General features: G+C 36.7%; 1 protein-coding gene across 3 annotated transcripts; it reads left to right on the top strand.

Annotated features, from left to right (window-relative positions):
• The first annotated feature begins 437 nt into the window (after positions 1 to 437).
• Positions 438 to 27,120, top strand: si:zfos-464b6.2 (uncharacterized). 3 transcript variants are annotated; one of them, XM_026231401.1, is made up of 8 exons: positions 438 to 542; positions 3,699 to 6,771; positions 6,923 to 7,069; positions 7,600 to 7,636; positions 7,756 to 7,985; positions 8,144 to 8,242; positions 12,277 to 12,531; positions 25,141 to 27,120. In XM_026231401.1, the coding sequence occupies exons 7-8, from the start codon at positions 12,291 to 12,293 to the stop codon at positions 26,604 to 26,606; spliced, it is 1,707 nt and encodes a 568-aa protein (XP_026087186.1). In that variant the 5' UTR covers positions 438 to 542; positions 3,699 to 6,771; positions 6,923 to 7,069; positions 7,600 to 7,636; positions 7,756 to 7,985; positions 8,144 to 8,242; positions 12,277 to 12,290; the 3' UTR covers positions 26,607 to 27,120. The 3 variants fall into 3 exon arrangements, with proteins under 3 accessions (XP_026087186.1, XP_026087187.1, XP_026087188.1); XM_026231402.1 differs by lacking the exons at positions 438 to 542; positions 3,699 to 6,771; positions 6,923 to 7,069; ... (1 more) ...; positions 7,756 to 7,985; positions 8,144 to 8,242 and adding an exon at positions 9,448 to 9,462; XM_026231403.1 differs by lacking the exons at positions 438 to 542; positions 3,699 to 6,771; positions 6,923 to 7,069; ... (2 more) ...; positions 8,144 to 8,242; positions 12,277 to 12,531 and adding an exon at positions 22,205 to 22,629.
• The last annotated feature ends 457 nt before the right edge of the window (positions 27,121 to 27,577 follow it).

Genomic DNA, 27,577 nt, shown 5'->3' with positions numbered 1-27,577 from the left:
AAAATAATAATATATATATATATATATATATATATATATATATATATATATATATATATATATATAAATTAGAGAATAAATGTGTTTTGTAAAAAAAAAAAAATGATGCTTGTAATAAAGACTTTTTTTATTGCAATATTAATTTAATTATAGGCCTATAATAAATAAACCTGTTTTTAAAGACCTTTAATAATAATAATAATAATAATAATAATAATAATAATAATAATTTCCAAGAGGAGCAAGCTTTACCTCGCAGCGTCAGTTTTGAGGTGATGCGCCATGACATATTAATATAAGAACAGAGGTAACTTAATAATTCTAAATGTTTGGGGAAGTCAGTGATCATAGTCCGATTTGTCCTGGACTGGAACTTTTTTTTTTTTCATCATAGCCTACAATCAGATAAACCCAACCCATGGCACCCAGATCAGCACATATCACACACATAGGAGCAACATTTCACTGTGTACCTGCAAGACCGAATAGACACTGGCTACAGAAGGAAGATGGGATAAGAAACACTGTAATGTTTTCGAAAGGTACTGCTAAGTTTTCTTTATTGTCTTTTGCCTGACGTTTCCCTTCTAACCTGCTATTAATATCCAACTGCCATTGTTTACATGATTAAACAAATCAATAAACAAGAAAAAAAAAAAAAAAAAACCTTGGCGGCAGTGGCTGAACTAATCGAATAAATAGGGACTGGACTGGCCGAAAAAAAAAATATATAAATAAAAAAAAAAAAAAACTTTTTCAAGAAATGGAAAAGAACACTGTAATATTTTTATAATGAATACACTGTAATGATTAAACTGTGTTGATATTGTGGCTTTATATATGGACAGACAATTGCATGTGTCATAATATAATTGATATTTTACCAAAATTAAGCTAAAGTGGACCAGTGAATGTCAAAGGCAGAGGCAAACCTACATTAAGTGGGTTAGTCAAAACACATCTAAAATAGCATAAATTGCTATAAAAAGTTATGGAATTCAAGTTGATTCATCCAACCGTTCTCGAATGTGAACAAATTTGACGAAAAGCAAGCAAAAATGCAAGTGAGGCTCAATCTCGGTAACGGTTCGGCATATTGAGACCAAACTTTTGTGTTATAAAGACCATGACCTGAGACTACCTGCAGTGTTTCGATGCAGTGGCACCCAGTGGTCAGGAGATATGAAAAATGCAAATTTTGGCTTATAACTTCTGAACGGATTGGCCAAAAATCACACAACTGGTCTCTTTAGATTCAGTGAGTGATGTTGAGATGACTGATATACAATTTTCCTGTATTGGCCATTTTAGGCATCAGCCATTTTGAATTATGTTTTAAAATGCTCTATTTATTGAACGCAGCATCATATCGTTACGAAAATAATTACAAAAATATTCGGCCCCATGCCCTGAAGGTACTCAAAATGTTTGGTGGCAGCGCCACCTTGTGGTCAAGAGTTATGATGAAATATCACAAAAATGCTAATAACTTTTGAATAAATTAGACTATTGAAATAAAAATGATCTCGCTATATTCTGTGGGTCATGCCAAGAGCATCGATACCAAATATGCGAAAATTGGCCATACTTTCTGTCCGCCATTTTGATTAATGTTGAAAACCTACTTTTTCGAACTCCTCCTAGACCGTTAGTCTGATTTTCACCAAATTTGACGTGGATCATCTTCTGGATTTTGTGTCGATATATGAAACGGTTTTTATTTAGCGCATCAACGAATTTACTGCAAGGGTGCCAAAATGCATTTGAGGCTGTATCTCTGCAAAGCTTTGACATATTTGCACCAAACGTTGTATGTGTCATCGTCACATCACACTGACCATGCCACATAAATGTGGTAACAGCGCCACCTATTGATCAAGAGTAATAAACCATTCATTAACCATGAATAATTACACTTATAAAAATGCTAATAACTTTTTAATGCATTAGCTTATTTCAATGAAACTGGTCTCAAAATATTTCCTGGGTTATGCCGACAACATAGATACCAAATATGCCAGGTTAAGCAGAACTTCCAGTTCGCCATTTTGATTTATCTTGTTTTAGAACTCCTCATCAACCGTAGGTCCGATTTTCACCAAATTTAAATCAAATGATCTTCAGACTTTACTGACAAAATGTTATGGATTTTGTGTCGATAGACAAAACCGTTTTTGCATACCACAGCGACAAATTTGAGGCACAATGCCAAAATGACACTTGAGGCTTTATCTCTGCAATGCTTTGGCATATTGACACCAAACGTTGTGTGTGTCATTGACAAGTCACACAGAGTACAACAAATTGATTTGATAACAACGCCACCTATTGGTCAAACTTGATAAGCCAAGTAATCATGCTTGTAGATATTGTATTTGTTTTTTTAGCCATTTCAATAACAATCATTCTAAAAATGCTTTAATTGCTCATTGTTGCACTTCGTGTGATGCTACATGCCATGCTTAGCTCCTCAACTTTCCACTGGAGTGCTTGGCCCCGTAATTGCTGCTTGCAGCTATATTTATTATTATTATTATTATTATTATTATTATTATTATTATTATTATTATTATTATTATTAACAACGTCTTTATAATACAACATTCAATACAATATAATCTTCAAGATACAGTATGATCGTCATATTTATAACCATATATATATAGTACAAATATAAGGTTAGAATCTATATTTTAATATTTGCAATGGCTATTTACAATAAGTGTAGATGCTATTTTTAGATGCTATTTACAGTAAGCAAAATTGCACATTTCTTAGCACAATGGTTCCCAACCTTTTTCAACTCACGTTCCACACAACCAAATACATATGTTTGCGCGGCCCACTGCAGCAAAATTAAATGACCCCACTATTGTTGGGTTAATAACTTAATAACTTAATAACTAATAAAAGTACTCAGAAGCTATATTGTCTTTATTGAATGATCTGGCAATGAACAGAAAATAACTTAGGCTGCTGGCACTGCTTGGCACAACTGCTGTTGTTCTGTAGCATATGCAGCAAAAATATCTAAGATAAATTGGCAGTTTATTCTTAAACCAATAAGAGAGCTCGAATAGTGGAAGCATAGTTACAGTTTATAGTTAACGATTTATTTTTTGTTATCTAATTATATGAAATGATTTTATTATGTTGTGACTCAGACATTTTTACATATATGAACAATATTATTATTTATTTTAATAGTTATTGGCGGCCCACCTGCAGTACCATCGCGACCCACTAGGCCCACAGGTTGAAAACCACTTTACACTAAGGGCGAATAACAGTAGTATCTTCTTTGGGAAGGAGGAGGTGGGAAATAATAAAACTTTAATAATAAAATAAACACAAAAGACACACAAAAACTAGGTATTTAAACAAGGCTTTTTAAGGGGGCGTGGACAAATCTTAACTTTTATAAAAAATTTATATCTTTGGATTTGAGACTTTAGTCTTTGCCCCATATGGCCCCTTTAACATATATTCTCTCAATTCAATCTTCTGCAAAGCATGCTGGGAACTTAAATGCACTGCTCAGTTTCAGTTACTGCAACAGTTAGTCCCAACACAAACTTTTACACATGTAAGTGGTTTTAATGAAATGAAATTGAGATAAAGTGTTCAGCAGTTGTGTTGCTTTAGCAAACAACTTCAGTAGAGACAACCTTAACATTTTTCTTCTTTCTTTTCTCTAGGGAAATGGGATCAAGAAAGTGGACCAAAAACGAAGCCTTTTAAGAAGAAAATTTGTGCTTTGAAAATGTTTTATTTTTCTTGCTTTTTATTTCTGTATTCCTTTATCAGCTTCATTTATTTAGAAGATTACTTTAAAGAAACTTTTACCAAACAAATTGGGCAAACCCATGAAAGTAAAGTCTCTGATCAGCGAAATCCTCCCCCAAGAACATATTTGCCATCAGAACAAACAACACACGTCCACCACACATCCACCAGTCCTCCGTCTCCAAATGCGTGTGGTGTTCTAGTGAATGATGAGCCTGTGATTAAAGTTGTAACCACATGTAACCATAGTTCCTCGAGGGAATGAGACGCTGCGTTGAAATGCTACGGGGAACGTGTTTAGCGTGAGCGACTCTGAATATCATGTGTAATCTGTCTTATAGAAGAGCGTGACGTCACGGGCGGGGTTGACGTAAGCGACCAGGAAGCTATGAAGGCAAGAGACATGCAGCCGGCATCAGCTTCGAGTATCAGCAAGCACTGCGTCAGAGACGCAGCATCTCATTCCCTCAAGGAACTATGGTTACATGCGTAACCTAGAGACGTTCCTCTTCAGGAGCTCTAGCTGTGTTGAAACGCTATGAGGAACGATGTGCCCACACTGCCAGACTACCAAATCCCTGCCTAGTGTGTATCCGAAGAGCACTGCTTAGGACAAGAGAACTGGACCTGGACTGACTGGCATACGGCTAATGGCTAACGGCTATCCCACACAAGCCATTCTAACTGGCATATCTAGGCCATAGAATTTTGCAAATGTGGAAGGCGTGGACCACCCCGCAGCATTGCAGATGTCCAACATGAACACACCTACTAGAAAGGCCTTGGGGAGCGCCATACCCGGAGTAGAGTGAGCCTTGGCTCCCGACAGCAGGGGAAGACCAGAGGAAACTCATAGGTGGTGTTGATAGTCTCAACTATCCAACGACTAAAAGTCTGCTTAGATGTAGGAAAACCCCTTTTTGGGGGACCGTAGCATACTAGCAATTGGTCCGATTTTCTCCACAGAGCAGCTCTGTGGACGTATGCGTCCAGCGCTCGAACCGGACACATACACTTTAGCTTCACTTAGCCAGGCTCCCGAAAGGGAGGAGGGCAGAAGGCCTGCAGCACTACAGGTCGTGGTATGACTGAGGAAACCTTAGGAACATATCCCGCTCGAGGGTATATGAAGGCTTTGGCCATGTCGGGCGCAAAGTCAAGATAAGCAGGGGCCACTGAGAGGGCCTGAAGATCTCCAACTCTCCTCACAGAGGTAATAGCCGACAGAAAGGTAGATTAGATGTCTGTCTGATATATATTGTATTGGCTAGAATGGAGCTTTACAAAGAGCCTCTAACAACACAACCAAGTCCCACGGAGGAATACGGGACCATACTGGAGGTCTCAGCGTCAGTGTACTGCAGAGGAAACGTGAAACTAGGGGGTGTCTTCCCAAAGACTGACCATTGAGCGGGACATGGTAGGCCGCAATGTCCGCCAGGTACACCTTCAGCATGGAATGGGTCAACCCTGCAGAGAACCTGGCTTGTAGAAACTCCAGTACTGTACCAACTGGGCAGTTACCTGGGTCAAGCTGACGGTCTCTGCACCAAAAGGTGAAGAGTTTCCACCTTAGGGCGTACAGTTTCATCATTGAGGGAGCTCTTGATTGGAGGATGGTCTCAACAACCTCGGTTGAGAGACCGGATGCTATGAGTTGTGTCCCTGCAGCACCACACCCACAGCTTCCACAACTCTGGGCGAGTGTGAATTATCATGCCCTGCGCCTGTTAGAGTAGGTCTGTCCTGATCGGTATCTCCCATGTAGAGCCATTGAGGAGCGAGACCAGATCTGCGAACCATACTCGGCCCGGCCACAACGGGGCCGCTAGCAATAGGCGGACAGCGTACCGGCGTACTCTCGCCAGAACTTCCGCGAGCAGGGCAATAGGGGGAAAAGCGTACAGATGAAGCCTCGGCCAGGTCTGTATCATAGTATCCAGTCCCAGAGGAGCTGAATGAGCTAGAGAGAACCAAATGAGACATTGCGATGGCTCTTGAGTCACTTGAGCTTTGCCAAAGATTCTCCATATCTGCTTCACCATCTCGGGGTGAAGTTTCCATTCCGCACCAACACATGGTGACCTCTCAGGTCTGTGAGGAAGTGCTTTAATGATCAATAAACTGCTAGCTCTAGACAATTGATATGCCATGTCAGATAGCAACCACTCCACAGACCACGGGCAGGGTGGCCACTCATGACCGCACCCCAACCAGTGGGAGATGCATCCATCGCTAGTATTACACAGCGACAATAAGCTCCCAGCATCGGGCACTGTAGAGGTCTCATGTACAGCAGGCCAAAAGGTATCACGTTGGACGCAGTTGCCATCAGATCCAACAATCTCTGAAATTGTTTGACAGTGAGTGACTGGCCTTATTTGACTCTCTCGACTGACAAGAGAATCGAATTTGTACGAGCAGGGGACAAACGTGCCTGCATCGTGGTCGAATCCCACACTACACCTAGATAGGTGGTTCTCTGGACTGGAGAAAGCACACTCTTCTTGGCGTTCAGTTTCAAACCCAACTCCCCCATATGTGCAAGAATGACATCTCAATGTCGAACCGACACCTGCTCTGATAGAGCTAAAATCAGCCAATCGTCAATATAATTGAGTAACATCGGAGTAACCCTGTTAAATCTCGGCAGTGGAGAGCCGAACTGAATACGGTAGCCTTTTTCTACTGTGCTGGACCCATTGAGATACATTTGGCAGTAGTTTCCACGCTGCTAAATAATCTACTTAGGGGCGGCGAGAATCTCAGCTCCGCTACGCATGCGGCCAGAAAACACTGAGAACATTGCTCGCAGGAGGCCGCTGCGCCCTGGAACTCTGGCAGGATTGGCAGACCGACCCCTAGAGGGTGCTGAGGCAAGACGGGCACCGTGTAATGTGGTGTACGCCGCTCTCCCAGTAGGAGCCACCATCTGCACTCATGACCGAAACATGTCAGGCAGAGCCATCTTCAACCCGTCCCCAGGTAGGCGAGAAGCACAGTCAGCCCCCTAATTTTTCCCGAGAGCTTACTGCGAGCTGCGCTCTTCATTAATGCTGCTCGTTATAAAGTTTAGGCATGATATGCTTGTGAAACTGATGCTTGTGCAACTGTTGTCTGTGTAACTGATGTTTAGGCATCTTATGTTTGTGCAACTGCGAGCTCATCGACGCCCTCCGTTTCAATCTCCTCGGAGAAAGAAAGGCGGTGCATCACGGCCGTCACTCGGGGGGAAGGACCGCAACTCGGGCTTCCGAACCTGGAGATCGGGCAGTTCTGGCGGGTGAGGTAGGAGATAGGGACACTCCCATCTCCATATCCTCCAGCAGATCTATCTGCCAATCCATTAGATTAATGACATAATTTTCATTTTTGGGTGAACTATCCATTTATTGTGTGTGTGTGTGTGTGTGTGTGTGTTTTTGTAATCTTTAGTTATAATCCGGAATTATTAATTAATAATCTGGGAATTTTGCCCCCCCCCCCCCCCAAACTTGTTTTTAGGTTTGTAAAATTGTTTGTAATACTTTCTGTATTGTGTTTATCATGCCAATTTTATATATCTCAATTTTGCTTATGTAAGTGCTCTGAGAATTGCCTTTTAAAAATGCTATATAAAATAAAGTTATTATTATTATTATTAAAATGTATTTTCAATGCTTCAACAAATTGACCCTCTGATATCACATGGACTACTTTGATGATGTTTTTCTTACCTTTCTGGACATGGACAGTATACCGTACACACAGCTTCAATGAAGGGACTGAGAGCTCTCGGACTAAATCTAAAATATCTTAAACTGTGTTCCGAAGATAAACGGAGGTCTTACGGGTTTGGAACGACATGAGGGTGAGTCATTAATGACATAATTTAATTTATGACATAATAACTTATTTTTCTTTCAGTTTAATTTAAATCATGATACTGCTGTACAGGTAGATTTTTTTTTTTTTTTTACCAAAACCTAGAATGGCCCACAATGCCTCTCTGAAGTTAATATTGCCCAAACATGAATAAAAAAAGACTCAATGTTTTAACACAGTAGTGTTGTAACTGTGTATTCTGTGTCTGCTTGACACTGAGTTTGGAAAAAAAAAATTCTGGGATGGCTGGAAAATAGGAAATATTGTTCCAAAATTGCAAAAGATGTCCACGGTGAAAAATCCTCTGGTCATGTCATCGGATAATGAGAGTGAAGGTAGGCTACTTTGCTCGTTCTTTCAAAATGTTGTTTTTCTTTCAGTGGACACCATTAGTTTTAGTAGTTCTCTGAAGGCAAAGTTGGAAATTAAAGTCAGTCATTATACCAGCCTTTAAACACGTCATTATATTTTGTGTTTTTCTGTCATACTACAGATTAATGTACAGAGCTCTTCAAATTCTTACTACATTGCTGCCCCCCACTGCATCAGGAAGGAGCAAATGGCCCTTCCTTGTCTCTTGGACATTAAGCCAGTAAGCAACTTGATTGTCCTTTTATGTTAGCTTTATTTTTGTTTGCTAGTTTTTTTTGTACAAGCACGTTGTGATGTTTAATTAAATTAAATTATATGATTAAATTATATGACTCTGATTTGCATAACACTATACTGTTTTCATTTTGTTTGATTTTAGGTATGCATGATATTAGATTTTTGCTGATATTTTTCTACTAATTTTGGCCAAATGGCTTAATTTTATTTGTATTTTTTTTTTTTTTTTTTTTATTACCAATATATGGGCATTAGGACCCAGGGGAGGCCGTTGTTGCTGCACACACTAGAGACTCTTTACTCTATCATGCTGGATGTTTTCATTCTGTATGTACATTCTCAAAGCTAATCATAATTCAGGGAAAAAGAATGACAACACTGCTGACGTGATTTTATCACTAGCACATCCTGAGCACATGTGAGCTGGTCGTCTTATCTGCAAGGCATATCAGCATATTATATTTATTTTTCAAATCAGACGATGTCATTGTTTACATCTAAAGCTTTTATCGTCCAATTCCAATAACATTCCGATAATATCATGCATGCCTTTTTTTCTTTTGAACAAAAATAACAAAATATCCCTGGCCTATAGTTCAATTAATTCAGATGAATTAAAGGGATAGTTCACCCAAAAATAAAAAAATTCTGTCATCAATTAAACTCCCTCGTGTTATTCCTAAATTGTGTTCCTAAGATGAACGAAGGTCTTACAGTCATTAATGACAGAATTTAAATTTTTGGGTGAACTATCCCTTTAAGAGAAACTCCGGTCACTTGGACTGTGTTGATAATGGATTTTATAAAATGTACTTCTACAGCACAGTACATCAGGCACGTGCACACATAGACATCAAAGGGGGCTTGAGCACCTGCCCTTTTTATTCCTGGAGAGAAAGTGCCCTTTTTTGTAGGGTGCTTTTTTTTTTCTTTTTTTTTTTTTTTATAATATATATTCCTGTTTGCGCACAGCTTCCCTGTCAAACATATATATTTATTGAAGAATAGTATATCTAAATATCAGGTCAGGAGTTCTGAAGCGCTCATTGACTACAAAACCCCCTGCCCCCTCCCTTCCCCCCTTGCGCGCAGCGGCGCACATCGAAGCACATCGACGCACATCAGCACACATCAGATACACAGACACACACCTGCAGGCAGCAGCAGCCCCTCCCAGCAGTGATTTTCTTGGCTTGTGCTGAGGTGAGTGGAGCTGGTGATGAACAAAATATTAAAATACCAGTGCCTCGAATAATGCTCGAATTTACTGCTGATTAGCCAAGGCAAATATAACTTAGTTAACCTGTGTTCTGCTAGCACACCTGCATGCCTCATGAGCTAACGTTACTAGACTAGAGCTGTGTAAGGGATAATCGTTATACATTATCCTCCTACTTATTACATGGCTACCTACCAAATAAATAAATAATTTGACACAAAATATTAAAAGGGAATTTATTGATTTAAACCCGATTGTATTGCTTCCGCTAAAGAAAATAGTACGCTCCGTCTCTACGGTTAGAATCCTGTGAGTCCATAGCAACGCTCTGTTTTTCATGGCAACGGTCTGTTATTCGCTTGTTAAGTCTGATGTCACGTAGCAGCGCTTCCGTGTCCAAACGCTCTATCAGTTATATTCATATTGCCCACACACCAGAACATTTTGGCAAAAGCTCAGCAGATTCATCATTGACCATATTTATAAAGACTTTGCCTTATTGTGGAAGGATGTTATTTTTTGTTTTTATAAAAGTCAAAGTAAAGAAAAAACGTACTTCATTATAAATATATTAATACTTTTGGCAAAATTTAACATTCATAAATGTAAATTCAGCTCTAAAAAACCTTGTTTTGTACTCTTTATCCATGAAGTTGAACATTATATTAATCTGATTTCTGGCTCAAACAACAAAAAGGCTGTTAAAACTATCAGCATATGGTCCTCCTTCACTTTGTAATGATCTGTAAGCTTCCCCTGGCTACTTTAATTTATTTAATTTATTTGCTTACCTCTATGTTTTTTGTATATTATGCATATTATGGCTAATCACATGTGAATTGTACCCTTTTTGCAATAAAAAAAAAAAAAAAAAACGCTCTATCAGTTACCGCAAGAAAACAACAAAAGGTGCTAATATAAACTCACAATGTGATAGAATACTAGCGAAAAAGTTAAAATCTTAACCTTTAACTCCAAACCGAAGTCCCAGATAGCCAGACAGTGAAAATATAAATATAAAAAAATATACAAAAAATATTTGTGTTTGGGACGCTGTGAGCACGGAACCTGTAGTGTATATCGTAAGTTTAATGAAAGCGTTTAGCTTACATTATTAATATGAATAAACAGTGCTCATAAACGGCTGCTGAGGTCGTATTCTCAAGTGAAGCTAGTTGAGGCTTGGACCCGGAAACAGCGCTTCTTACGTCATCACTTAACAACCGAATACTCCGCACAGCGGTCTGTTATCAAGAAATAACAGACCGCATTCTACATTGGAGATCGACCAAGCCATGTAATAAAATAAGTTAATAAAATAAGAACGTCCCCAGTTAGTTATTGACTTGCATCAAGAGTCTTTCCCCCTGAAATTTAGAAATCTAAATTGGTGAATCTAGAAGAAATCTACAGATGCAAACAGATGGAGGATAGGCTACACTCTAAAAAAAATGTAGTGAATCTGAGCATCTGTATATTAATAAATAAAACTGAGTAGAAATAAGTTAACATTAAACATTTAAAATAACAATATTTATAAATTAACTTTTTATTTATGAACTTTTTTTTATTTCCTCTAAACCTTTATAAAAAAGTATTCCATACAACCACAAATACATACATGACATTGGCTTTTATTTAATTTTATTTAATTTTTACTCAATTATTTTGGTAATTTAATTCAAACAATCAAGTAAGATTTTCAGAGATTTTATTAAGTTAAATATTTACTAAGCCACAGAATATTTTTTGAGTGTAGTAGGTTTAAATGTTGATTTTGAAGGTTTTATTTGATGATGGTGATGATACAGTCCTCCCTCAAATCTGAAACTAAGTTTTTGTCAGTCACCATCAGTTATTGTGTATGTGTACATGCATAGCAATAATACTATTAATGTATTTGATTAAAACATTAAGGCAATTCAGTATTCGGACCACAGTGAAGTAGTAAACATCTACAGGGACATGGCCTTTTGTATTTTTTCAATCATTTTTGCAGTGATTTTTTTCAGTAAAGTTAACAAAATAGCAGCGACAACCCTCTTCAGTTTAGAGTGAATATTTGTTGATTTAAAAGTGTTATGTGTTCTGATAACACCAAAATAACTAAAATGATGTAGTGCCTTGTGCAAAGAAATAAACAAATTATGAGTAAAACACACCCCTCTGCTTGATGCAGTTATTTTGGTTATTCTAAATATATACTTGAAACTAGTAGCATAGAAAATGTTTTCCAAACATGCACATTGTGGGATGCTTTCCTTCGCTGCTCTATAAACCTAGTGAATACTAAGGAGACCATGGTTTCTGTGTGAACTGATTATTTTGTAGACATCTTTTGAAAATTAGAGTTTGAGGAAGATAAAATTAATTAACTTTTTTTTATTATTATTTTTTTTTTAAAAAGGAAGTCAGTGTTGCGTTAATATATATACTTTTTTGTTTTAAAAAAAGAAAAAAAATACGTAATTATGAGAAGTGCCCTTTATTTCACTTGAGCCCCTGCCCCTCAAAATGTCTGTGCACGTCCCTGCAAAAAATTTACCCTAAAAGACATCCGCAACTTTTAAGTCATCTTAGGCATAGCCATGCACTTTCTGATGGACAGGATTATACAATTGTTTGTAGTCAAAACAAGTGTCAATGAACATACCATAACTTCATCATAACATCTCAATAGAGAGAGAGGATGCTCAAGCTGCAAACCCAGTACATCTAGAACAAGATTTCTGACTACTAAAGCTGTGCAGCAGCATTTGATGCAAAAATTTACTCCTCTTCAAATTGTACCCTGACAGATGTGCAGAGAAGCATGACATGCACAAAAGAAACCCTGGTCTGTTTGCAAGAGAGAACCACATCTCTGCTAAATCGTTACACTTTACCCAGTGATGAATTGCAGACTTTGACGAAAGATTTCGAAAGAGGACAAAATATGTTTGAGGAAGTTGATACTCCCTACAAAATGACCATGTATTTGGCTGAAAACCACTCTTTTATCGAGCCCACAGAAATCTTCGTTGGAAGCAGAGGTGACACTGCAAGAAAGCAAGGTAAATCAACTCAAGTGTTAATATCAGATACATGTCAATACAAATCTATTATTGATACACTGATGTTTCTTTCTGACAATGAAAAAGTGCAAAAGCTCTTTGTGGATTCAACCGCAAGTGATGGTAAATTGCGTGACTACTTTGATGGCTCATATTTAAAATAAATCAAAAATTGTAAAGTAGCTTAACAAATCCAACTTTATTCTGATTATTTTGTAACAACAAATCCTTTAGGCTCTAAAACCAAAGTTCAGAAAATGGGAGCAGTTTATTTTTGTTTGAGGAATTCACCTGCTAGATTTAACTCATCTCTCGAAAGCATCCAACTGTGTTTGCTTTTTAATTCCATTGACAAAGAAGTTCATGGTTTCAGCAAAATATTTGAAACATTGTTGGATGATATTAAATTTCTTGAAAGCAGAGGGATAAAAGTTCAGATAAATGGCCAAAATACAGTGTTATTTGGAACAATATGCTTTTTTCCTAATCATTGAAAATGTTTACCCTATTTGCCTGTTGTGTCTTGCCCTGTTTTTATACAGTCGATGGTTTTGGCTTGATAAAAAGCTGGAGATTAATTAAAGAATGAATGAAAGTCTGTATTTGAACAACAAAAAATAAAATATAGACAATTCATCAAAACAAAAAGAGTAACAGCAGGTGACAACATATTTGAACAACTGTTTCCACAATACTTTGGACATCTGCAGCCTTGTAGAACTGATGCAGTTCTCCTGTTCGACCACACGAGGTCAGCAGAACTTAAATCAGAGGAAAACATCCTACATTTCACTGCTTTACTAAGATGATGGTTACTGTTACTGTCCTGCAAGATACTCGACTTGTTCAAACAGCTGGGGTGCTTCCCAATATCCCTCCTCGTTTCCTCGGTCCTCCATCATGTGACCCGGAAACCGATCGAGCGCGTGCATCTTGAAGGACATCTCAAGTCTGTACCGTTAGGAGGAGGATACACAGGCGAATCCTGTGCGGAAGTGTTTTTCATTGAAAAATCTGACGCACGTTTTAAATCTCCTCCCCCTTCACATCTGTTGTAATAATTTTAATTTATATTTTAACTTTGCAGTTTAAATAAACCATACTTGTCATATACTTCAAACAGGACATCATGCTTTATTAATATTTATTAAGAATGTCTTATAACAACATAAGGGCAGATCCCTTCAAGTATCCCAGAGTGCAGTCTGGACGATGGGGCGGGGCGACACGTTGGGGCGGAGCGACACGTGTCGCCCCGCCCACATCAGCGGTTATTGGTTTATGATTAAGATGAGCTTATTGGTGTACAGATGAGTGACGATTTTACAGCTTATTGGTATAGAGAATTATGACGCTATCAGCAGGATTGGAATGCGGAAGTAGACACTCAGATGAATAAACTTTTAATATAAATTAAAAAGTGAATATAAATGTTGTGTTTTTGCATTTATTGTTGCATTTACACAACATCCCGTAAAAATACAAAGAGTTCTGGATTACGACGAACAGAATAGAAATAAATGGTCTACTCCCTCAATGGCTGTAGTGTAGACGCTACCTCGGCATTACTCGCTGGTTTGAAAATGACACGGCAATATTATGCGAAGTATGGTTATGTAGATAGTCATGGAGTACCTTAATTTATATATTCAAACTATATATATATATATATATATATATATATATATATATATATATATATATATATGTGTGTGTGTGTGTGTGTGTGTGTGTGTGTGTGTGTGTGTGTGTGTGTGTATATATATATATATATATATATATATATATGTGTGTGTGTGTGTGTGTGTGTGTGTGTGTAACTTATTGTCACCAGTCTCTGAACGTCACCAATAATATTCTGAACATTCCCTTGGCCCCTACGAAAATTTACCATGGTTCTGCTACAGTAACTATAGTAAAACTATGGTGTTTTTATAATTACAGCTCACAGTAATTAATATGCCAACAAATATTTTTACTACAATAAATCCATGGTTACTTTTTGCAAGGAAGGAACTATACAGGTTCTAAAGAACTTGCCCAAAAACACTTGTTACTTTCTGTTATTTTGCACTAATGAAAACCTCATTAATCCTCACAATCCTGTCACAACTAAACTAAGAATCCATTATGAGCAATGCATAGCAAATCATGTTATCATCAAATATGAGAAACCTTAAAGAATGATAGACTGATGTAAATGACTGAAACATGTCGTCATGCACGTGTTTTCCATAGCTTTTTTATTAAAACATTATACACTCCAAAGTTTAACTTTAAATGACATCAATTAATACATCAAAACCAGTTGATCTCAGTCCATTCTCTATTTCCCTTCAATGAACTTAACACACAAATGTGTTTCATGCCGCAAAAAAAAAAAAAAAAAAAAACAGTCCTTGGAACAAAATCCTGTGTAAACAAAAGCCCAGAAGATCACCACGCCGGTCTCTTCTCTGTACCCGTGTGGGTTAAACTTGAAAAGGGCTCTGCACTGCAAGCGTTCCCTGATGCTGTACATCCGTCTGAACTCGTTCCGGTCAGGAGACAGGAGGACAATTCTTCCAGTTGGCCTTATAGTGTAAAGACAAAATACATGAAAGATAATAATAATAATAATAATACAAAAAAAGTTTAACAGCCTTCTACTATAAAATTCAATTGGAGAATGAACATTAAACGGGGAAATCTTACTGTCTAGCCAGGCAAACTGTGCCGCTTTTTTTTTTTTTTTTTTTTTTTTTTTCAAACCAGAGAAAGTGTCAAATATGCAGAGTCACCCGCTGACAAAATAACTTCCCTGAGGATTTCCAGTGGAAGCTGTTGAATCAAAAACATACATAGGTTTATTTATACATGTATATAAAAGTTATTAAACATTATATAAACACTGAATGCAGACAACCTGGCTTTAAAACTCTCATTAAAAACTCTATAGATTGTTGTCACAGCTGCATACTCATTCTTTTATAATAACACTAATAAAATGTTAATATATACAGTACTGTGCAGAAGTATTAGGCATGTTAGTATTTTCACATTGAAAAAAAAAAACTGTTTTAAGACAATTATTTATATCTTTTGCTGTTGTGTGTCAGTAGGATATATTACTTTACATTTCCACACATTCATTTTGCCATTAATTGTAATAATCCAGTGAGATATTTGTATATATTTGTATGCATGATCCACATGAAGATCTTTTACATTGAATATAAATATTTCTGTCTTATATGGTGAACAAAATCCACATTAGATCGCAAACAGAAGTTATTTAAAAAACTCGCTGAAAATGAATTAAGCTGAAATGTTTTTAAATGTCTTTGATGCTGATGTTAACTGATAGCTATATATTAAATAATCCACAGTGCTGACCAATATAGTACTTGTACATAATACCAATTTCACATCTGAACAACTATGTAGCTGTAATAACTAAAATACCTCTGCATGTACACACATATGTAATTATTAGTTCTTAATGAATGTATGTACACAAATAACCTGCTTTGCTGGACTCTACCTGAAGACATGGTGAATGGTGAAGTTCTTCCCCTCAGTGGTTGAGCTCTAAAAGAACAAATGTCAAGAGGTAGGTATATTGCTAGATATAGTACAGAGTAATGTTTCATGTAGCAACATTCAAACAGCTACATACATTTGCAGAGTAAAGCTGTCCAGGAGAACAGAACACCACCACCTCCTGATCATGTCATCCTGAAAAATAATAATAATAATAATATACACACAAAAATCACGCATGTCTGTTCAAATAACTTGACAAATGTGATGCCATACCTCTGTAAAATCGAACCTATGAACTAAAGCCATGTACAGAGTGTACTGTTACAATCCACAAAGAACAATAAAATGAGCAATTTATAACAATTATTAACAATAATTATTCAAATTGAACGTACCATGGATAAATAAATGATCGAACATCGCATTTCATATTATAAGGTATTTACACAACCACCTTTACTCACCTCAAGCAATCAACGGAATAGCGTTATTACTCTGCTGCTGCAGTTGCCACCGTTCTGTTTGTTTCAACGCAAACTGCCCCCTGCTGGCTCGGAGGAAAATGTCAAAGGCGGGGGAAACAAATATGGGCGGGGCGACACGTGTCGCTCCGCCTCGAAGTGTCGCCCCGCCCCATCGTCCAGACTGCACTCTGGGGTTACTCGATCCCTTTAGCGCAGCTGGTGACGCTTTGAAGTGACGCTGAAGGGAGCGAAGATATTTCATTTCACTTGATTCAATTCTTCAACCCTGGAGTCTTGTCTTCCTTGTGTCCTTCCCTCTCCTCCTGAAAGGAAACGAGGATGCACAAATAAGAATTGAGAAGCACCCCTGCTCTTATGACGTGTTTTCTGCACTTGGTCCAAGTGTTCAAGTGAGCATGAAGACCACAAGAGTGTGCTGAACTTTTCATCACGTGATGGGACACACTTATAGACTTGCAAGCTTTATTTTTGTTTGACATTTATTTTAAATGTATTTAAACTTCTAAACGTCTGTCCAGCACTAGTCTCTTTAACAGAAGGCACTATTTAATTTTGTGGTGATTAAAGAGCTTTTGCAAATATTGTACAACATAATTATTTATCATCACTACTCATTTGCATCAATAAAACGTGCAACTCTATGTTTTACTACCAAATTATATTTGATAGAAATTAGTTTAATATTTAAACAACTGACAAGTTCACTTTCATAAATGTGGCTCTTTGCACATACGGTCAATTTCAAAAATATGCAGACTTCACATGTTTGAAAGCATGAGGCAAAAAACAAAAAGGATTATGAGTAGTTATTATATGTCACCCCCGTAACAGCACACAATACTTTACTAGATAGACGCCTGTGAATCATGAAAACAAAAAGAGTGAAAAGAGGAAGGAAGGGGTGTGTATATTTGGTGTTCGTGGCAGGAAGATAAGAGGTTGTTCTGAATCAGTTTAAGTCAACTGAGGACATGACTCTGCTCTAAACTGAATTCCAGTGTAGACTAGATCCGCCTCTGGGGCCCGGGCCAACAGCAAACATAAGGACCCCCTTCATAGTAGCCTCTCTTACTGCCACAACGTTTTCAACCACACAACTATTATAATTATAATTATTATTATTATTATTATTATTATTATTATTATTAATTCTCAAACACAGAGATACAGTGAGTATGTATATGAAATATTCCAGACCACAACACAGTAAAATCTCAAATGTATTAATATGATTTCAATGCAAACAGGTTTCCAAAAACAGAAACAACTTTTGAGTATATGACTCTTCATTTTAAATAGTGTACTTCATTATTATTATATAGAAGGTGTTCTTTCTGGCCCTAGAAGTGTCTATAGCAGGGTTCCTCAATTAGTTTTCGCCGAGGGTTACTCTCATTACCTCATGGTTTTATTGCACAACAATTAAAAACACTTATATTTAAGTAGCCAGTTATAATACAGGTGCTGGTCATATAATTAGAATATCATCAAAAAGTTGATTTATTTCAACAATTCCATTCGAAAAGTGAAACTTGTATATTATATTCATTCATTGCACACATACTAATATATTTCAAATGTTTATTTCTTTTCATTTTGATGATTATAACTAAGAAAAATCCAAAATTCAGTATCTCAGAAAATTTTAGTATATAACTTAAGACCAATACAAAGAAAGGATTTTTATAAATCTGGCCAACTGAAAAGTATGAGCATGAAAAGTATGAGCATGTACAGCACTCAATACTTAGCTGTGGCTCTTTTGTCTGAATGACTGCAGCAATGCGGCGTGGCATGGAGTGGATCAGTCTGTGGCACTGCTCAGGTGTTATGAGAGACCAGGTTACTCTGATAGTGGCCTTCAGCTCTTCTGCATTCTTGGGTCTGGCATATCACATCTTCCTCTTTACAATACCTCATAGATTTTCTATGGGGTTAAGGTTAGGGGAGTTTGCGGGCCAATTAAGATCAGGGATACCATGGTCCTTAAACCAGGTACTGGTAGCTTTGGCACTGTGTGCAGGTGCAGAGTCCTGTTGGGAAATGAAATCTGCATCTCCATAAAGCTGGTCAGCAGCAGGAAGCACGAAGTGCTCTAAAACTTCCTGGTATACAGCTGTGTTGACCTTTGACCTCAGAAAACACAGAGGACCAACACCAGCAGATGACATGGCACCCCAAACCATCACTGACTGTTGAAACTTACACTGGACCTCAAGCAACGTGGATTGTGTGCCTCTCCATTCTTCCTACAGAATCTGGGACCCTGATATCCAAAGGAAATGGAAAATTTAATTTCATCAGAGAACATAACTGTGGACCACTCAGCAGCAGTCCTGGCTAGCGAGACGCTTCTGACGCTGTCTGTTGTTCAAGAGTGACACAAGAAATGAAACCCATGTCTTGCATACGTCTGTGTGTAGTGGTTCTTGAAGCACTGGCTCCAGCTGCAGTCCACTCTTTGTGAATCTCCCCCACATTTTTGAATGGGTTTTGTTTCACAATCCTCTCCAGGGTGCAGTTATCCATATTGCTTGTACACTTTTTTTCTACCACATCTTTTACTTTTCACAGAGAAATAAACATTTTAAATATATCAGTATGTGTAATGCTCAGATTGATTTTTCAATTGGAAACAGTTTTGCCTTTCACAATCTCTGCAGACGTTCGCTCCGGACTTGTCTCTCAGACGCCAGCGCATTGAGATCAACCTATTTTGTACAGAGCGGAGGACAGCTTGTTTTCAGGCAAACTCGCTTGTAGCTCGACATCACTATGAGTGAAAAGAGGCATAACCTGTGTACTAAAATTAATCCAGCGCTGACTATCACCTGGACTATTATATGAAGTGAATACAAGCTTTGTTTACGATTATGTTTGAGTCTGACGCTGAGGTTTCTGTCTCCTCTTTATAGAATCTCTGATCTAGCCATAAACCGCCCTCATTTTACTTCATAGCGGCCTTTACACAAATCTGGGCAGTGCCATTCATTGTAACACCCTTGTCTTCTTGCACATTTTTATATTCTTGGCTAGGGCTAGGGTTATATAACCCTGCATGATTACAAAGACAGGCTCCTCCATGAAGGTTATTGAACAACAGAATTGTGAAGGACACTTGGATCTGATGTGTCTTTATCAGGGGAGTTATTTTGTTGAAAGCCAAAATAGTTGGAAAGACTTTCAAGGCTAAAGCATTCCAGAGATTAACTCCCTACACTAAAACACTGAACAGTGAACTCGATGTTTATATAAATGAGAAGTTATCCACAAGTGTTACTCCCACTGCTATAGACTGTTTTCTTCAGTAAGTATGTGGCAGTAGATTCAAAGTTCATCTAACACAATACAATAACTACTTTTCTCTGGGTAGTCTACGGTTCAACAGGTATAAGTGGATTTTGAATACAGCTTCCAAAACACACACACACACACACACAAAAAAAAATAGCAGATTAATATATTCTATATAGAATTATCTCGTCAAAAACAAAAAAAGTGCAGATGTGTGTACAAATCTATAATTAAGATATCGATTTCACAGTGTTAACAGTTTCGGTGATTTTAATGGGAGTTTCAGAGAGTGATTGAACTCTAGACTGTCAGTGAAAATGTCCTTTGATAATGTAAATGTTATTTGCTCTTTTTCTGTACAATGAAAGATTAGTAGCCTAACTTACAACGTTATCACATTAACTTTCAATGTTATATTCACATTTAATATAAACATATGAAATATACAAATATTTTATGACATGACACCCATATCTATAACTTAAGTAAACAGACAGTTAATAGATTACATTATTAGGCTACTTTGACCATCGCATATTATCTAACATAATCTATGAAGGTGAGAATCGAGATATTTCATGATATAATCCATGCGTCTGGGAATGTTTCTAATAAAAGTGACAAAAAATAAATAATGCTTAATAATAATTTGCCAATATGCTCTTGTGGCTGCTGTGTGAAACATGACGAAACAATACGTATTTGAAATACAAAATACTATTTTGTATTTTGTATTTTAAAGCCTTTGGAAAAATCAAATGTAATTTGTATTTAAATACATTTAAGACGAGTATTTTTGTATTTTCCAAATACTCAAAATACTTTGAGCCAGTGAACCTCTTTATTAGAGTGCTGTTTTCATGCATCAACTAGTTCAGACCAGACACGTTCTCCAAACCACGAAAAAGCAGCGATGAGAGGAAGTAGTTTGCAGAATAATTTGTCAAACATCTCTTATACTGTCTATATCAAACACTCATCTTATCGTGAGAAGTTTGTGAATAAATGGATTTCTTCACATGTGAACTGCTTAGGTTGTGGGTCATTTTGACGACACTTGTGAAAAGTTTTTTAGCACACTTCTTAAACCCTAACCAAATAATCAAGTTAAAACCAGTAAACTCGAAATTGTGACTTGTGACATTAGAACAAAACATATTAATATGATAACATATGTATAACACTAAATTGAACAATACTGTGTTATATATGTTTTTTAATTCATTATTTATTTATTTTAAAAAAAAAAAATTTAATTAACGATTGTATGAAACACCTACCATGACTTTATTCATTATTTCTGCTATGCAGGCTCATTTTGTAAATGTAATCATTTACAATTTTACAAACATGTTGCTTTATGAAAATGTAACTGGACACATTTCCAAATTGTGATTGTGTTTACACAAGAGATGAAATAATTAGGTTAATAGTTTTATTGTTCACCAAAAAAATTGTGGCAAATGATTTCTAATTAAAAAAAAATATTTTAGATATACTTTATATTTTCTAATTATGTATATAGAAACAAATAAACTTTACATTAAACAATGTTTTTAAACAACGGTTAGGTCAGCAATATTGGATGGCAGATATTTAAGATTGTGAAACAAACAGAACTGGGCCACATTAGAACGCCAGTCTGTCACATTGGCTTTTAATGATGGTGATAAAACATAATAAAAGTTCGTTTTTGTAGGTTTTTTTGTAGTTTTTCATTTCTTACACTGCAGGGTATGGAAAGAGGTATATAAAATTAAAACGAAATATTCTAAGCAGTTGCAAACATCTAAATGATTTTTGGCATTCAGAATAGGCCCAAATAGATTTCAGCCTAATAGGGATACCTGCACTGAATCTTTAATTTCACATGTATTTTGAGTATTTTCAAAATACAAAATACTGTATTTGTATTTAAATACATTTTTCCACACAGTATTTTGTATTTGTATTTTAAATACATTTCCATGTATTTATGCCCATCTCTGCACATAAATACATTTTATCTATATATCCACATATAAGAATAGACTATAGATATTCAGTATATGACCCAAAGTAACTAGTAACTAACTACTCCAGTAGTTTTTTTTTTTTTACCCGATACTTTTTTACTCTTACTCAAGTAACTATTCAGACTAGTACTTTTACTTTTACTTGAGTACAATTTTTAGGTTACTCTACAAACCTCTGACAATAAAGATCTGAAACTTTTTTTAGGAAATAAACCCTTCAGATCTGCCTATTCTGTTTGTGTTTGAATGTGAAGGGTTGAATCAAAGACACAAGGTTTTCTCCATATGAGGATGTTTGCACTGTACGCTTTCAGCTCTGTGATTGGTGGTCCACCTATTAAATTACAGAGGACCAGGCTATGTCAATGAGAGAGTAATTTCCAATGACATGGACATTGACCAACACTCCCTCTTTATCTGGCTACAGGGATTTGATTAAATCAGAGAGAGAGAGCAAAAAATATAAATATATATAAATATATATATTTTCATCATAGCCTACTATCATTTATACCCAACCCGCTGCACCCAGATCAGCACATATCAGACTCATAGGAGCATTATTTCACTGTGTGCCTTTAAGACCGAATAGAAACTGGCAACAGAAGAGCAAAGCAAGAAGAAAATGGAAACTTGGATGATGGGATAAGAAACTGTTTTGAACTCGTGCAGGATATTCTGGTGAAAAGCAAGTCATACCTGAAGAGCTTCGCGGATTCGGAGCATTGCTTTAGATGAACGCCCGTCAGTTCTGTCGCACACTATTATGTTTTCGAAAGGTACTGCTAAGTTTTCTTTATCATCTTTTGCCTGACGTTTCGCTTCTAGCCTGGATGCCTTGTTGTATTGTAGTATATGATAAAGCAGCCTATTGCTCAACAACATTTACTTTCACTTTTAATTTTAAACCGTTATGATTATTTTTTAAAAAAAACAACTTTTGAATAAATATTCAACGGCCATGGTTTACATGATTTAAAAAATATATAAATAATAACAAAAACAAAAAACATGGCGGCAGTGGCTGAACTAATCGAATAAATATCTCTTATTACTGAGCTGAACTACAGTAAGCGCATGCACCGTTAGTGCGCGCGGTCTCGAGCAAGCTAGGCTACTTATTGTAAGAAAGCTATATTCTTTTTTAAAAGCACTGCTCACATACACACTGATTGTTAAAGCTAGAAAATTAGAAAATATTGAAAAAATAGCGCTGGTGTTAACATGAGGCACGTACCCGTCCCGAGACAGCCGTGTCAAGTGTGTGACAACACAGGGCCTGTCGTCAGATTAAAGTGAGAGATTTTAAAGTTCTGTTTCTTTCCTTCGAAAGACTATCATAGTTAAAAAATAACAAATAATGAGAAAGTGTATTTGATGATGATTATTCTGATTGTTCAAAACATTTATGTGGCGTAGCCTATGCATTAGGACTTGGTCGCTGTTGCACAAAATAAAATAAAAAATAAATAAAAACTGGAGTGGCCAAAAAAATGTTCAAGATTTTTTCAGGAAATGGAAAAGAACACTGTATTTGTATTGTTTTTATATAATGAATATATTGTAAATTATTAAACGGTGTTACTATTCTGGCTTCATATATGGACAGATAATAGTATGGGGTGATGCATGTGTCATTATATAATTTATATTTTACCAAAATCAAGCTAAAGTGGACCAGTGAATGTCAAAGGCAGAGGCAAACCTACATTAAGTGGGTGCCCCAGGCAAAATTAATCAGCGAGTTATCTAGAGATAGTTATACAACATACAAAAGTAGTCAAAACACATCTAACATAACATAAATGGCTTATTTTTACATCATTAAAGTGTTTTATTATTATTATTATTATTATTATTATTATTATTAACAATGTGTCTTTATAATAAAAGATTCAATACAATATGATCTTCAAGCTACAGTACAATCTTCATATTTATAACACTATATATAGTACAAATATAAGGTTAGAATCTTTATTATTGGCAGTGTCTCTTCACACTAAGTGTAGATGCTATTTTTAGATGCTTTTAGGTTTTATTTGCAGTAAACAAAAATAGCATGTTTCTTAGCAATATATGCTATTTACACTAAGTGCAAATTAACAGTAGTACTTTAAGCGACAAGATAGGTTATGTTTGACCTATGTATGTTAATGTTTTCTTTCCCTCTTGCTATCATATTTTTTCCCTATTGTGAAGCATACAGTATCTGAGTGAATCTGAGTTTTATCAAACTCAAGCACAAAATCTAGTAGTCTTCCACACAATGGAAACCCCAAAACTGAAACACTTTCAACTGTGCATACAAAAGACATAACTGAAGAATGAATACTGACAGGTCTTTTCCTTTACTTAAAAATTGCATGAAATAATAATTGTAAAGGAGTTGTATGATGTTGTTAAAAAGAAAATGATTTTGTGTATTTGGTGTAATGCAATGTGTTTATGCAGTTTAAGGTTCAAAAAACACATTACTTTCCACATAATGCACATTATTGTTTCTCCTCTATGCCCCACGTCATGGTTCATGAATGCAGTGTTTCACAGTGGCCGCTCCCACATGAAACAATCAACATGATGTAAACTGAGACGAGCAGGAAACAGTGCCTTCATGAACCGTGAGACCGCATTTCTGAAACGTATAATTTTTTACAAAACGTGTAATTTTTTACAAAGCTCATTGTTCTGAACTGGCCAGCTATCCAGTGCATTGTGATTGGCCGAATACCTCAAACATATGACGGAAATGCAACGTCCTGAGATGCGTCTCCCAGCAAAACTACAAGACAAAACAATAAACCCATTACAAACAAGCCATTTGTTGCATGTCTTCTTCACAATGAAACAACGTCTCCACAACAGCCGAGGTTACGCCTTCTTTCTTTGCGTCAACATTTGGGCGGCGTTATGCAAATCTTCCCACATCGCGACATGGAAGAGTGTTAACTCTGATAAAGAATATCTTTTTGGATTTGAAAATTTAGTCTTTGCAACTTTACAGATGTTCTTAATGCAGCAAGAGCTTGTAACACTCCAAAGAGAATGGGAAACTTGCATCATATGGCCCCTTAAACATATATTCTCTCAATTTTCTGCAAAGCATGCTGGGAACTTAAATGCACTGCCCCATTTCAGTTGCTGCAAACAGTTAGTCCCAACACAAACTTTTATACATGTCAGTGGCTTGAATTTAATGAAATTGAGAAAACATGTTCAGCAGTTGTGTTGCTTTAGCAAACAACTTCAACAGAAACAACCTTAACATTTTCCTTCTATCTTTTGTCTAGGGAAATGGGATGTGAAATATGAACTACTAGAAAGTGGATCAAAAACAAAGCATTCTACGAAGAATATTTGGGTTCTGAAGATTTTTTTTCTTTCTTGCATTTTATTTGTGGTTTTCTGTATAATCTTTATTTATTTAGAAGATTACTTTAAAGCAACTTTTACCAAACAAATTGGGCAAGCCCATGAAAGTAAAGACTCTGTTCAACCAAATGCTCCCCCAAGCACTCATTTGCCATTGGAACAAACAACACACATCCACCACACATCCACCAGTCCTCCGTCTCCAAATGCGTGTGGTGTTCAAGTGAAGGACGGGCCTCTGATTAAAGTGGACCATCATAACACTTATGTGATCGGCTCTTATGTGGATCATCGTCTCAGAGAGAAACAGATAAAGTCTATCGCCATTGTTCTCCGACATGAGCCGGCCACGTACAGCTGTGTGATGTGCTGTGATGGGAGGATCGTGACATCGAATGCCCAATGCTCGATTCATTCTGACCACTTCAACTATGATTACGGCGCTGCTACCATCACGTGCCCAATCAGCAGCAGGTGTTTGACACCGACACATGTTGCAATTACAGCCGGTGGCGTCTCGGGGAGAGTAACATCCTTTCAATCTGTTAGAAACAGAGACGTTCCAATAACCTTCCCGTATGATTTTACAGTCTGTCACTGTGTTATGTACGACTACAAGAATGTGTTGATGTTAGTCGAGTCCATAGAGATGTCCAGACTGCTTGGTGCTCAAAGGGTGGTGATTTATAAAACCAACTGCGATTCAGACACACAGAAGGTTCTGGACTATTATGAGAAAAGCGGTTTCGTGGAGATCATCCCGTGGACGATTAAAAACCACATTAACGTGTCTAAAGGCTGGAAGATCGATATAGCACCAGGTCAGCTGCAGTACTACGGGCAAATCCCTGCACTTAATGACTGTGTTTTTCGTTATATGTACCAAACTCGCTATCTGGCTCTACAAGACATGGATGAATTTATTCTGCCTATCAAAGAGAAAACCTGGAGAGAACTGTTTCCATTGCTAGAGCATCTGTACGGTACTGATGTGGGCTTTGAGTTTGAGAATAATCAATTCCCAATGACTGCAAAGCTTCATCTTGAACACAACGTGGAAGCATGGAAGCATGTAAAGGGAATAAATATTTTAAATTATATCGAACGAGAACCCATCAACCCCAGTGCTTTCAACAATTACAAGGTCATAGTAAATCCTCGTCTGGTTCAGAAGGTTACCGTCCATGGCTTGCTGGAAACTGCGAACGGAAAGCCCACGGTCCGAGTGAATAAAGACATTGCTCGCATGTACCACTTCAAAAACTACACATTCCCACCGAACACAAACCTTATAACAGACAGTCATCTCTGGGATTACACCAATAAACTTGAACCAGCAGTTTCTGAAGTTCTACAGGACTGTGGATTATTGAAGCCTAGATAGTTGTCTTGAAGTACTGTCTATCACAGGTTTACAAAAAAAAAAAAAAAAAAAAGTAAAATAAACTTGAAAAAGCCTGGCTGTATGTGGATGATATGCATGGGGAACGTGTGAGTGGTTTGTTTGTTTGTTTGTTTGTTCACCTTTATTTGATTTGAGTGCTTGAAAAGAACTCTCCTGTAAATAGAGTTCATGTGCCAAACACGATATGTTGAAAGCTTTCCCACTCAAATGAGCTTGAGACGCAACAGAAACTGGAAAATCAGCCTTTACACATTTCTACAAGTTACACACTACCTGTATATAGATATTGAATTCGGAAGAGGGATAAATTACTATTTTTCTCCGATAATCATCTTCATCGGTGCATACAAACAATTACAGCTCAGGGCTTTAAGGAAAGTGTACATTTATCCATTTTTTTTTTATTCAGAATAGTAAAAGCTAGGACAGGAAGGCATCTAGGGATAATGAGAGCATAGAAAAAGTGAAAGCATAGAGGTTTTATAACTATTTTATTTTTAGGAGGATGCAGTTGGATGCTCACGGATGAGTTTTCAGTTGTTCAGCTGTCCGGATGGACCTTGCTGGGTCACTCCACAGTGTGTAAATATGCATGACCCTGAAGATTATCTGATCCTTAGGGATCACCCTGTTGTAAAAGTATTTGCTTTTTTATTGTCATCAAGTTCTTATTGTCACTGCGATATTTTTGTTTGCAATATTTACCTAATTGAATACTAAAAATAGCTTTTAAATAGGCTATTGAAGTCCATTTAGCCTTAGAGTAAAAAGGTCCCACAAAAAGATGCAACTTTATCTAACTATAGCACTATCTCACAAATGAATTTATATTGCAACTTAAACACTTAGAATTTATAGTTCTCTTATTTAAAAAAGTTATTTTTTTCAATTCATTTCAATTCAAGTTTATTTGTATAGCGCTTTTTACGATACAAATCATTATATTTACA

Source organism: Carassius auratus, chromosome 43 (genome assembly GCF_003368295.1).
Source record: "Carassius auratus strain Wakin chromosome 43, ASM336829v1, whole genome shotgun sequence".
In the NCBI taxonomy this organism is placed as follows: Eukaryota; Metazoa; Chordata; class Actinopteri; order Cypriniformes; family Cyprinidae; genus Carassius; species Carassius auratus.
The sequence above is the reverse complement of the archived record's forward strand: the minus strand, read 5'-3'. Positions and strand labels throughout refer to the sequence as shown.